Source organism: Anomaloglossus baeobatrachus, chromosome 8 (genome assembly GCF_048569485.1).
Source record: "Anomaloglossus baeobatrachus isolate aAnoBae1 chromosome 8, aAnoBae1.hap1, whole genome shotgun sequence".
NCBI lineage: Eukaryota > Metazoa > Chordata > Amphibia > Anura > Aromobatidae > Anomaloglossus > Anomaloglossus baeobatrachus.
The window spans coordinates 249,941,894-249,955,400 of NC_134360.1; the positions used below are offsets into that span (position 1 = coordinate 249,941,894).

Genomic DNA, 13,507 nt, shown 5'->3' on the forward strand with positions numbered 1-13,507 from the left:
ACATTTTGACCCTATTTTAATAGCACATTGGAGAGACCTATGCGACTGCAGACAAGGAAACTTAGCGTAGACCATAGTAAATAGATATTAAAAGCAGTAACCTGACTAATCGCTATTGATTATGGATACAGACTCCACTGTTCCGGCCTCTTGCGAGTTGTGGCAGTTGACAGCCATTGTTGTATATATCACCATTGAATCTTTGCTCATTCACAACCCCTTTAAGTGTTATTGGACATCTATATTCTTCATGGGGGAGACCAAGACCCTACAATTCTAGTAAAACCTGAACATTTTAGATGAGAATTCCTCCTAACATGAGGCACTTGACGCTGATGGAAGAAGCCTCATCACCTCCGATAACCCCAGCAATGGATGACCACCCATTCTAAATTGGTAGTAAAAGGTATCAGTGAAGCAAGCTTCCAGCTAATGACAATTCCCATTCATGAGCAATGATAGAAGCCAGATTGCTGAGAAATGTGTGCATTGTATCACGTGTGATCGGGTCAGGACTGGGCGTTGTTGTATTTTTCAGTGTTTAATCGTGTCTTGGCCGCGGTGGACTCCCGGCGTTGCCAATACTCCGCAGAGCTGGACATCGGGGCTGTAATAACGAGCTGCTAATTCCTTGTTTCGTCTCCAGTGTCGGCAACTTTTACAAGCTCTGGACACCATTAGAAAGTTACTGTGGATTTACTTTAGAGGTTTATGAAGTGTTTCTGTCAGTTTTACAAGAGACTGGAAGAAGCTACAATGTTATTTGGCCGGTGCCATCGCTCGCAACTGAAATGTCACATGAAATCCAGCGCATGTGGTCATATGACGGACACGGCCTCCAAGCCGCGGCATATCACAACTTGCCCCGGAGCCCGATGATTGCGGCCAGGTCATACTATGGATTGACCCTTTGAAGGAGAAAAAATACATGAGCACAGCGATGAGCAATAAAGCGTCAACATCGGTCATCTCAGCCGGGCATACGCATCTTTTGGCAGGCACAGTATGGTACTGGGCGGCACACATTTTTTTTAACAAATAGGTTTTGAGGTTTTGCCACCAACACATTGTCCTCTCTAAGGCTACGTTCCCTCGTCCTGTTATCATTACGTTTTTGGATCCGTTTGGAAAATGTAAAAATGGATCCGTTAACGCTTTGCACCAATGAATTGCATCCATTAATGGATCTGTCACTACTAAAGTCAATGGGGAGTATACGGATCTGTTTCCAAACAGACATGGGAACATAAGGACCAATTCACATTGCATTCAGTGGTCCCATCAGAGCTTCCGTCCAAACACCCCCCACAAAACGGGTTTCGAACACATGCGCCAATGGGGCCATTGACTATAATGGAGCAGACGGAGTCAACGTGTGCTCTGTCTTGCACCTTTTTCGGGAGTATATGCTTACTACAGGAGGACAACCAGATGCAGTAGACAGGGTCTGGGCGTCCGCTCTACTAAGCGTATACTCCCAAAAATGGTGCAAGACAGAGTATACGTTGACTCCATCTGCTCCATTATAGTCAGTGACCCCATCGGCGCATATGTCCGAAACCCGTTTTGCAAGGGAGTTTAGACGGAAGCTGAACGTAGGTAAAAACGAAATGTGAAAGAGGCCTAACTCTTAGTAATGGCTTATTAAATGACCATGGTATACAATGATTTAGGGTGCCCTGATGCCATATCGTGGCCAAGTTATCACAGTGAAATAACACGCCAAGTACCAACGTAGCATCCCGATAGGAAACTTATGTTCCCCTGTAGCTTCAGCAAGTAAAGTAAGAAAATGGTGTAAATTTCAGCGCAAATCTACACGTACTCCTAATTGGCATTTATCTGACTTTTTGACAGTCCAAAATGACCTTAGTTATATATAAATCACATTGTGCCAATCTCTCCAAATGATCTTATTTTTAGATTGATGTAAGATACCCCAGTGTAAAGGCCCCGCTACACGCTACGATTTATCTGACGATATGTCGTCGGGGTCACGGTTTCCGTGACACACTTCCCTCATCGTTAGCGACGTTGTTGGGTGTGACACCTACGTGCGACTCCGTATGATCGCAAATAGGTTGAAAATCGTTGATCGTTGACACGTCGTTCAGTTTCAAAATATTGTTCATTGCTTGAAACGCAGCAGACATATTGCTACGTCTGACACCTGCCAACGACGAACAACGTCCACACGACCGCCTTGGTCAAACAATATATCGCTGAATGATGTTGCGTCGTTGGTGAGATGTGTTCGTTTGACCGCTACTAAACAACCTATGTGCGATCTCGGCAAATCGTAACTACGATCTCGGCGTGTCACATCGCTAACGAGATCGTCAGATAAATTGTAGCGTGTAACGCCACCTTTAGTAAATGTGGGCCAATCTGCCTCTTGACTTTTCTGACATTGCCAATCTATAATATAAACTCAGGATCTTACCTGGGACAGGTTCAGCCTGTTAAGGGGATGACATTGCTCCTCTACCCTTTCCACAGCTCCAGTTTTCTTCCGCATCCGGTCAGCCTCTTGGGCCATATATAAATCCAGAACTGGGGACACCTCGTGACCTAATGTCAGACTCTGTTAAAGAGTTCACCATAAGCATCACCCATACAGGTCTCTTCCTCTCCCAGTTACCAGCGATGGCATTAAAAAGGTAATCAGCGTAGAGACCTTTGCCCCTTTGGTCTGGAGTCATCCAGTGGGGCATCATTAACTTGACATACTCCAAGTGTCTCTTAAGTCTCCTGTATAACTCCTTGGGCAGAACATCCTGTAGATTTTCCCCCTGAGGCAACATTTGACAGCTGGCCAAAGCTGAGATGGTATAGGGATCTGTAAGGTCCAGCTCAAAGTAGACATTGCTACTATCCTGAAATGCTTTCTTAGAGTTCTGGGGTATAAAATCCCATACTCTGGTATAAGGCACGTGTATCGTTCCAAAGAGAAAAGCAGGTGGATTCCTCTTGATGGTCCATAAGAAAGAATTTAGCTCTTCTTGCTGAAAAAAAAAAACCAGAAGGATAAGATGAAACCAAGTTTTGGCAAAGTTTAAATAAAAAGTTATACATTTTTCAAAAAGTTTTTCAAAGCTTGAATAGAAAGTTGTCAACTTTTCAAAAAGTTTTTCAAAGCTTGAATAGAAAGTTATCAACTTTTCAAAAAGTTTTTCAAAGCTTGAATAGAAAGTTGTCAACTTTTCAAAAAGTTTTTCAAAGCTTGAATAGAAAGTTATCAACTTTTCAAAACGTTTTTCAAAGCTTGAAAAAGTTGATAACTTTCTATTCACAGTTTAAATAAAAAGTTTTGAACTTTGCATAAAGTTTTTTAAAGTTCTAAAGTAGAGAGCTCCTGCGTCTTAGTCTCTCTACAAGATCTCAGTGGTGCGACCTAATATACAATTCTACTAAATAAGTTTTAGCATCAGGTCAGCTTTAGATGACACATGTTAATTTCCTATCATTCTTCAAAAAAGACATCTCCCCAGCAAGCAGCATCTTGTTCACCGGTCATTCCCAGTTCAGAGACACCATGGGGTGTGCAAATAATGGACTGGGCAGATTCCGATAAATAGGATTTAAATCAAAGCTTTCTTTTTACCCTGCCCCCCAACCCAAACCAGACGGATGAGTTCCTAGGGTACATGTAGGATCATTAACACACATCCTAACCAATTAGTTTTTTATTCTTCATAAGACTTTTGTCATATATTTGGCCACATTGTGAATATCACAGATCAAAATCAATTATTTTAGGCATTTTCTAAATAAGGTGCATAATTTGCATTGAGAAAAAAGTAATAAATAGAAATAGCGAATTAGTGTACGCATAGATAAGCTAGATATATAAAATTGTTTGTATCTGATTACTTTTTCCTTCTTGATAAGACAATTGTACTTCCAATCACTGTAAATGTTATCGATAATAATGATAATTACCAATAATTATAATATTTTAGCATTGCCGGATTTTGAGAACATGGCGCATATGTTTCTATCGCTCTATTTATAAATAGATACCTTTTATATCTCTCTATTTATATATATAGATACTTTTGAAATCTATTTATAAATTGATACTTTAGAAATCTCTCTATAAATCGATACTTTTGAAATCTCTATTTATACATAGATACTTTTGATATCTCTCTATTTATATATATAGATACTTTTGAAATCTATTTATAATTTGATACTTTTGAAATCTCTCTATTTATAAATTGATACTTTTAATATCTCTCTATTTATAAATAGATACTTTTGATATCTCTCTATTTATAAATTGATACTTTTGAAATATCTCTATTTATAAATTGATACTTTTAATATCTCTCTATTTATAAATAGATACTTTTGAAATCTCTCTATTTATAAATTGATACTTTTAATATCTCTCTATTTATAAATAGATACTTTTGATATCTCTCTATTTATAAATTGATACTTTTGAAATATCTCTATTTATAAATTGATACTTTTGAAATATCTCTATTTATAAATTGATACTTTTGATATCTATCTATTTATAAATTGATACTTTTGAAATATCTCTATTTATAAATTGATACTTTTAATATCTCTCTATTTATAAATAGATACTTTTGAAATCTCTCTATTTATAAATTGATACTTTTGAAATCTCTCTATTTATAAATAGATACTTTTGATATCTCTCTATTTATAAATAGATACTTATGAAATCACAAATATACATAATCACACAATCGATCATCCTACTAAGCAAAAGAGCTTTCAATCTAACCAACACATAGTATCTCACTCACCGATTTGGGTAGTCCACATTGACCAGTATCCATTGGAAGTCGCCTGCACAAGACCTCCTGTAAGGAAACAGCGCACAATACAAAGTATAGGATGCCAGTCCAGGTCCACATGGTTCTTCCTGTAAAGTGACAACTTCAGAAACCTTCTTTTCACATTGAACAAGTGCAGAGAAGTTGTTATTGGTGGCTGCCTGCAGGAATGCCCTGCGTTCTCTCAGAAGGGATGGGGCGGCAGAGCTGTGCAGGGCTCCTCCATGCTCCTGGGTGTGTGCACGTTTTGCCAGGGTGACAGGGTGCTGATGGGGGCGAGGGGTGCGCTGGGTGCTGCTATTTGAAGAGCCACATGAAGGCAGACCCTGCTCTGCATGTCAGTATCACACTCTGTAACAGCTGGGAAGTTACTGAGAGTCCCATCCTAAACTTCTTGTCAGTGTACTCCTCCCACTAGAGGGGGCAGCCACACAGCTCTCCCCACCCCAAAAAAAAGTCCAGCAGAAGAGACGTTCGCCTTCAGTTTGTGACCTCATTTCAGAATGGGACACACGACACAGGACTCCGGGGATAATCCTGAACCACTTTTATTCTTTAATGGCTGCTGCTGGTCTTGCTACTTTGTCACAGGATCTTCATATTAGGAAGCAGGAATGCAAGTGATTACCTGATTCAATGAGGGATTCCCTAAATTTAGCAAATGTGCTTTAATGGTCAGCAGGATGGATAGGAGATATAAAGCCTTCATGTGATGTTTGATATTACCCCCAACCTACTGTCTCCTCCCCATTAATCTATAGAATGTAAGCCCGCGAGGGCAGGGTCCTCTCCTCTCTGTACCAGTCTGTCCTCTGTAATTTATATATGTATTTTGAATATAGCCTCTTCTCATGTACAGCACCATGGAATCAATAAATAATAATAAAATAATAATAATAATATTAATAATAACAATGAGAAAAATAATTAAAACTAATAAAAATAATAATAATAATAATAACAACAATAATAATAACAATAACAATGAGAAAAATAATAATAATAACAATGAGAAAAATAATTAAACCTAATAATAATAATAGTAACAATAATAATAATGAGAAAAATAATTAAAACTAATAATAATAAATAAGAATAATATTTCACTATTGAAAAATCTTAAGAGCACTTTTCTTTATCTATACTTTTTTATTTATTTGTTGCTTTATATATATATATATATATATATATATATATATACATTATTTGTACATTTAGCAATATTCACATATTTATATTGCGTTCATGTCTTTATTGGAGTATCATCCACTTAAAAAGAGTTGGCAGGAAAGTTAAAGGGGTTGTCCACTACTTAGACAACCCCTCCTCAGTCCCCTTGTTCGCCAAGGAAGAATAAATAAGCCTATACTCACCTCCGGTGCGGCCGTGGTTCCAGCAGGCCATGTGACCAACCAGCACCGGCATCCTTCTTACCGCCTTCGGCCATTTGAGCAGGAAGTTAGTGCAGCGCTCACATCCTGGTCAAATGGCGGGGAGACAGACGCCTTGCGCGGTTGGTCACGAGGCCTAGGTGACATAACAATGTCACGTGGGCATGTGGAACGATGTTTTAGATATCGCTGGAACCGTGGCCGCACCAGAGGTGACCATAGGCTTATTTATTTTTATGAGGTTAAACAATGGGAATAAATAGGGATTAGTGATGAGCGAGTATGCTTGTCACTACTCGGTACTCGCACGAGTATCACTGTACTCGGGCTACTCGGCGGGGACCGAGTAATCTCGCGATACTCGTGCTGTACTCGTGGTCTTCATCCCTGCATGTTGGCGCTCTTTTGAGAACCAGCCCTCATGCAGGGATTGGCTGGCAGACCACTGCAATGCCACAGCCCTGTTAGTTGTGGAATTGCAGTGATTGGCCGTCCCGCACAGCGTGACCGAGCCTTTATACCGGCGGGCGCGCTGTGCTCTGCTCACAGCCATCCAGACAGTCAGTGTAGGGAGAGTGTTGCTGCTTCAGAGAAAGGTTTGCGGCCCTTTATAGTTATTTCCGTAGCAGGGCTGCAAACAGTGTGACCAGAAGTCCTTCTCAGGACTATTGTAGTTGTATACAGGCAGGCAGAGGTATAGCCAGGTCGGAGTACAGGAGAAGAGTCCTTTTCAGGACTATTGTTGCTGTATACAGGCAGGCAGGCAGGGTATATAGCCATTCCTAGTGGTGACCGTATACCAGCCTTCATCATATCTGGGGCTGGTGTACACAGTCTAAAACAGTCCTGATAGTGTCAAACGTCTCAGGAATTGTCGCTCCTAAAAACCTGTTAGGTTCTTATTGCGTCCGTGCTTGCATTTAAAAACCGCATGTGTGTGCCTGTCGGTAGCAGCGTACAGGTGCACTTGTGTGCATTTTGCACAAACTTGGATATAACGCACAAGTCTAGTGAATACACGTCAGCACAGCATTGCAAAATGCGCAAGGGCGTTGGCAACGAACAAGGAAGTGGACGTGATGGTGGTGCAGGCAGAGGCCGAGGTCGTGGGCAAGCTCTAATCTCGCCACAACAAAGGGCCACATCTACTCGCTCGCATGTCCTGTCCCAAATTCTTGGGGACCGCAGCAGTACACCGCTCTTGAACCAAGACCAGTGTCAACAGGTCGAGGAGCAGTGCTTGCTGATGTCACTGCTACGTCTTCGCTTGTTGTGCATGCGAGCCAATCCCCTGTCCATGCTGCCTGCGAACAAGCCTCCTCCGGCCCTGCTCCTGCAGTTGCCTACGCAGAAATAACACCATCATCAAGCACGTCCTTATCCCAGCGCAGCGTTCAGTTATCCATTCAGCAAACCTTTGAACGCAGGCGCAAATACACTGCCAACGCCCCACATGCCACACTTCTAAATGCTAACATTTCGCGACTGCTTGCGCTGGAAATGTTGCCTTTTCGGCTGATGGAGACAGAAGCATTCCGCGACCTGATGGCGCCAGCTGTCCCACGTTACTCGGTCCCCAGCCGCTACTATTTCTCCCGGTGTGCCGTCCCCCGCATTGCATAACCACGTGTCACAAAACATCACACGTGCCCTGAACAACGCTGTTTCAGCCAAAGTCCACCTAACCACAGACACGTGGATAAGTGCTTGTGGGCAAGGCCGCTACATCTCGTTGACGGCACACTGGGTTAATATTGTGGAAGCTGGGACCCAGTCTGAGCGAGGGACGGAACACGTCCTTCCCACACCAAGGTTTGCAGGCCCTACCTCAGTCAGGGTTTCACCCACACTCTACAGCTCCGGAATGTCATGCTCTTCAGCCTCCTCCTCCTCCTGCGCATCCTCATCCACTGTACCCTCCACACCAGTCCCAAGCTGGAAGCACTGCAGCACTGCCTCGGCGAAGCGGCAACAGGCTGTGCTGAAGCTAATCTGCATAGGTGACAAACCCCACAATGCAGAAGAGCTGTGGACAGCTCTGAAACAGCAGGCAGATCACTGGCTCACACCTCTGAACCTAAAGCCAGGAAAGGTCGTGTGTGACAATGGCCGGAACCTGGTGGCGGCTTTGAGGCGAGGCCAGCTGACACATGTTCCATGTGTGGCCCATGTGCTCAACCTCGTGGTTCAGCGGTTTCTAAAGTCATACCCAGAGCTGTCTGATCTGCTGGTAAAAGTTCGCCGCCTGTCTGCACATTTTCGAAAGTCACCTACTGCTTCAGCCGGCCTTGCCGGCTTTCAGCGCCGTTTGCATCTTCCGGCTCACAGACTGGTGTGTGATGTCCCCACGCGTTGGAATTCAACTCTGCACATGTTGGTCAGGATATGTGAGCAGAAGAGGGCAGTTGTTGAGTGCCTGCATCACCTAAGCCGTCGGGAAATGGGTCAAACTCCACACATAACACCTGAGCAGTGGAGATGGATGTCCGACCTATGTACCATCCTCCAAAACTTTGAGGACTCCACCAAGATGGTGAGCGGCAATGATGCCATTATTAGCGTCACCATACCGCTTCTCTGCCTTCTAAAACGGTCTCTGCTCAAAAACAAACATGATGCATTGCAGGCGGAGCGCGATGAGTTGGAGCAAGAAACAGTAGTGGGTGTGGGTGATAACACACAGCCCAGCCTCGTCTCATCACAACGTGCAGTGGAGGACTATGACGAGGAGGAGGATGAAGACATGGAGCAACTCTCCGGCCAAATTGAGGATATGACATGCACACCAGTCATATCCTCGGTTCAGCGTGGCTGGCCAGAGGACAGGGTAGATGATGAGGAGGAGGAGGAGGACAGCATGTTCAGTCATCGTGTTGGTCAGGATACTGAAGTACTGGCTGTTAAGAGTCTGGCGCACATGGCTGACTTTATGGTAAGCTGCCTGTCTCGTGACCCTCGCGTTAAGAACATCTTGGCCGACAATCATTACTGGTTGGTAACACTGTTAGACCCACGCTACAAGGAGACCTTTATGTCTCTTATTCCCGAGGCGGAGAGGTCAGCCAAAATGCAGCAGTTCCGGAAGGCCATAGTCACGGAAGTAGGCAAAGCATTCCCCTCACAAAACGCTAGCGGCATAGGTCAGGAATCAGTGGACAACCAAGGCGTACAGCCGAGAGGGGCACAAGTCCAATCCGCCAGAGGTAGGGGAACAGTCTTTAAGATGTGGGACAGTTTTCTCAGCCCCTCACGTACCACAGCCCCTGAGGTACGGGGTAGTGCCACAAGAAATCCTAAGTTTGCCCAGATGCTCAAGGAGTACCTTGCAGATCAAACAACTGTACTCCGACATTCCTCTGTGCCTTACAATTATTGGGTATCCAAGCTGGACACGTGGCATGAATTGGCTCTCTACGCCTTGGAAGTCCTGGCCTGCCCTGCCGCTAGCGTTTTGTCAGAGCGTGTTTTTAGTGCCGCAGGTGGAATCATTACAGATAAACGCACCCGCCTGTCAACTGTAAATGCTGACAGGCTGACTCTGATCAAGATGAACAAGGGTTGGATTGGGCCAGACTTCACCACACCACCAGCAAATGAGAGCGGAATTTAAAGTTTGTAACGGAAATTTGCCATGTACCTCCACTCACCCATGGGTACACACTTCTGGAGTTTGGCTAATCGCTGGACTGCTCCTCCTTCTCCTCATGCGCTACCATGATGACCGTTACAATAGTTAGGCCGTTGTTTCAGGTATACCCCCAGTGGTAAATTTTTTCACCCATTCTTTCAGAATTTGCATTACAATGACAGGAGACCCGCTCCTTTGCAATGGGAACAATGTTTTGAGGCCCTCATGCACGTTTCTATCCAGGGACAATGTGGAGCCTCCCAATTTTTGGATGCCCTGCCTAAGGGCTATACTACAATAGACCCACTTCCTTACAATGGGCACTTCAGGTTTACAGGCCATCATGCACGTCTGTATGCAGGGGCATTGGTGAACCTCACAATTTTGGACTGCCCTGGCAAAGGAAAATACTACAAAGACTCACTTCCTCAAAATGGGCACATTAGACTCAAGAGGCCTTCATGTACGTCTCTTCTCAGGGACATCGGAGTGCCACACAATGTTTTCACGTAAAATCTTTCATGTAATCTCCAAAAGTAACATACACCAGCTCTATCTCACTATTGGGTATGTGCCCTTAACATTTCCCCCATGAAAATTCATTTTGGTGTCATTTTGGAAGGTTTTCTGGCGAGTCCGTAAAAATGGCGTAAAACTCGGACAAAATTGTTCACAGCTGTGACTTTTGAGTGATAAATGCTTCAAGGGGTCTTCCCCATGCTGTTGCCATGTCATTTGAGCACTCTTCTGAGACTTTTGTGACATTTTTAGGGTTTCTACATGCTGCCGGGGGGTCATTTCAAATACTCGGGTCTCCCATAGGATAACATTGGGCTCCGTGCTCGGGCCGAGTACACGAGTATCTTGGGATGCTCGGCCCGAGCCTCGAGCACCCGAGCTTTTTGGTACTCGCTCATCACTAATAGGGATTGTACAAGTAGTGGACTTCCCCTATAAAAAAGGATGATAAAGACAATTCCTTAAACTGGTGTAGGCAACAAAAGCAGTTTTAACCTATTATAGCCAAGGAGGAAAGCAAGACCAAGCTTTACTACAGGTTTTGCATTAAAGTATAGGTACACTGTACAGTATACATAAATACAGTATATCACAAAAGTGAGTACACCCCTCACATTTTTGTTGAGATCCTAAGCCAAAGTAATTTTCATCTACATCTCTAACGATTTAGTGCCATAATCTAAACTATTTTCTAATATACTCAACTTAAAAATGTCCTATCCTTCCATTGTTGCATTATCTAACTGCTATTGTATTTTTTTTCCTACTTCCTTACTGATGACGCTTCATTTCAGAATCCTTGTGTGTGCTGGCATACTCAAACAAAGCATCATAAGGGGGCAGAGGCTGAAATTCATGAAATAATTAAAAAAATGGGCTTCCCTATTTTCTTTAGTTCCCAGCCGGGTACAAATAGGCAGCTGTTGGTTGGGGGCAGCTGTACCTGGCTAGCAAAGAAAAATATGTCAAAGCCCACGTCATTTTTTGGGGGGGGGGCAAAAAACCCCTGCATACAGTCCTGGATGGAGTATGCTCAGCCTTGTAGTTCTGCTGCTGTCCAGCCAGGTACAACTAGGCAGCTGGGGATTGGAATCCGCAGCTCAGGGTGCCCAAGCTTTCTGAGCACCCCTGCTGCGAATTGCAGTCCGCAGCCGCCCAGAAAATGGCACTTTCATAGAAGCGCCATCTTCTGGCGCTGTATCCAACTCTTCCAGCTACCAGCTGCCCTGGTGACGGGTGGCTCGCTGCGTAATAATGGGGTTAGGGCTAGCTGTATATTATCAACTGTCCCTCCCCCCGAAATTCATGGTGTCACGCCAATATTAGACATGGCCACCATGAATTTCTAGTACAGATAAGAAAAGAAAACACAACACACAGAAAAATATTTTTATTAGAAATAAAACACAACACAATTAGTGACTCCATCTTTATTGAAATAAAGAACCCCCTCCACAGTAATCCTGGGTCAAGGGTCCCGCGCCGTCCAATCCGGATCCAATATCATCTGATCGGTTTGCTGGAAGGCAAAGCGATCAGATGATGTGTCAGGTTCAAGGGCCTGAATCACATGACACAGCAGCTGATTGTATAAACGGCTTTTATACAATCAGCTGATAAATCAGTGCAAAAAAAACCCACAAAAAAACCCTACACACTTCTGTGCAGACTCCTGTCCGACAGCATCAGCTGATAGTTTAGCCGGCCGGCCGGTAAAAAGCCAGCCTCCCCGCTCGACTTAGTGTCAGCTGATTCCGTCAGGTGACCGCATCAGCTGATCATCGCCAGGTCTGAGAGAGAGAGAGAAAGAAGAGAGAGAGAGAAGATAGAGAAAAGAGACAGAAGAGAGTGAGGAAAGAGAGAGAGGAGAGAGAGAGGGAAAAAGAGAAAAAGAGAGACTGAGAAAAAGAGAGAGAGAGAAACAAAAAGAGAGAGAAAGTGAAAGAGAGAGAAAGAGAGAGAAAAAGAGAGAGAGGGAGAGAGAGAGAAAAGAGAGAAGAGAGAGAGAGGGGAAAAGAGAAAGAGAGACTGAGAAAAAGAGAGTGAAAAAGAGAGAAAGAGAGAAAATGAGAGAGAGAGGGAGAGAGAAAAAGAGAGAGGGAGAGTGAGAGAGAAAGACAGAAAAAGAGAGAGAAGGAGAGGGAGAGAGAAATGAGAGAGGAGAGAGAAAGAGAGAGAGAGGGCAAGAGAGAGAGAGAGAGAGAGAGAGCGAGAGAAAGAGAGAAAGAGGAGAGAGAGAGCGAGAGAGAGAAGAGAGAGAAGAGAGGGAGGGAAAAAGAGAAAAAGAGAGACTGAGAAAAAGAGAGAGAGAGAAAGAGAGAAAGAGGAGAGAGAGAGCAAGAGAGAGAAAGAGAGAGAGAGAAAGAGGGAGAGAGAGAGAACGAGAGAGAGAAAGAGAGAGAAAGAGAGAGAGTGTGTCCCGCGGCTTACAGCTGATGTCTGGCTCCTCCCCGCAGTGCATAATTAAATTAAATTATAATTATAAATAAATAATAATTATAATTTAAAATTGAAAATAAATTGAATTTTTACCGGGATGGCCAGGACTCGTGAACTAATGCTTCTTAAACGGGAGCTCTATCCATTGAGCCACTGGCTCTAATGAGAAACATAGGCAGATTTGGTAATCTTGACGTCTACATTGCAGAGTGAAGTCTGGTGACAGTGCGGCTCACTTCAGGTGCTAAATGGAGAGGACACAGATTGCTCCCTGTCATCTTCATGTAGCAGAGCTGACAGTTTTGTGTGGATTACTTCGGACTTGAATTGTTGTTTGGGGAGTTTAATAAAAAGGTAAATGAGGTGCTTTTTTGTCTTTTATTCCAAATAAAGGATTTTTCGTTGTGTGTGTTTATTTACTTTCACTTACAGTTTAATCATGGAAGGTGTCTCGGGGAGACGCCTGGCATGATTGACTCCTTATTACCCCGATTGCCACCACACCAGGGCAATTCGGGAACAGCTGGGTAGAGTCCCGGGACTGCCGCATCTAATGGATGCAGCAATTCCGGGCAGCTGCCTGCTGATATTGTTAGGGTGGTGGGCTCCCCATAATGTGGTGCTCTCCATCCTGACAATACCAGCCTCCAGCCGTGAGGCTTTATCCTGGCTGGTATCAAATATGGGGGAACCGCATTTTTTTTTTAAATTTA

At 43.8% G+C, this 13,507-nt stretch overlaps 1 protein-coding gene across 1 annotated transcript in view; it reads right to left on the reverse strand.

Annotated features, from left to right (window-relative positions):
* Positions 1-5,184, reverse strand: part of TRABD2B (TraB domain containing 2B) — a 444,445-nt gene extending 439,261 nt beyond the window's left edge. Inside the window, 3 exon segments of the mRNA XM_075320534.1 lie at positions 2,444-2,557; positions 2,559-3,005; positions 4,788-5,184. Coding sequence (XP_075176649.1) covers positions 2,444-2,557; positions 2,559-3,005; positions 4,788-4,898 — 672 coding nt within the window. The 5' untranslated portion in view covers positions 4,899-5,184.
* Positions 5,185-13,507: the final 8,323 nt, after the last annotated feature.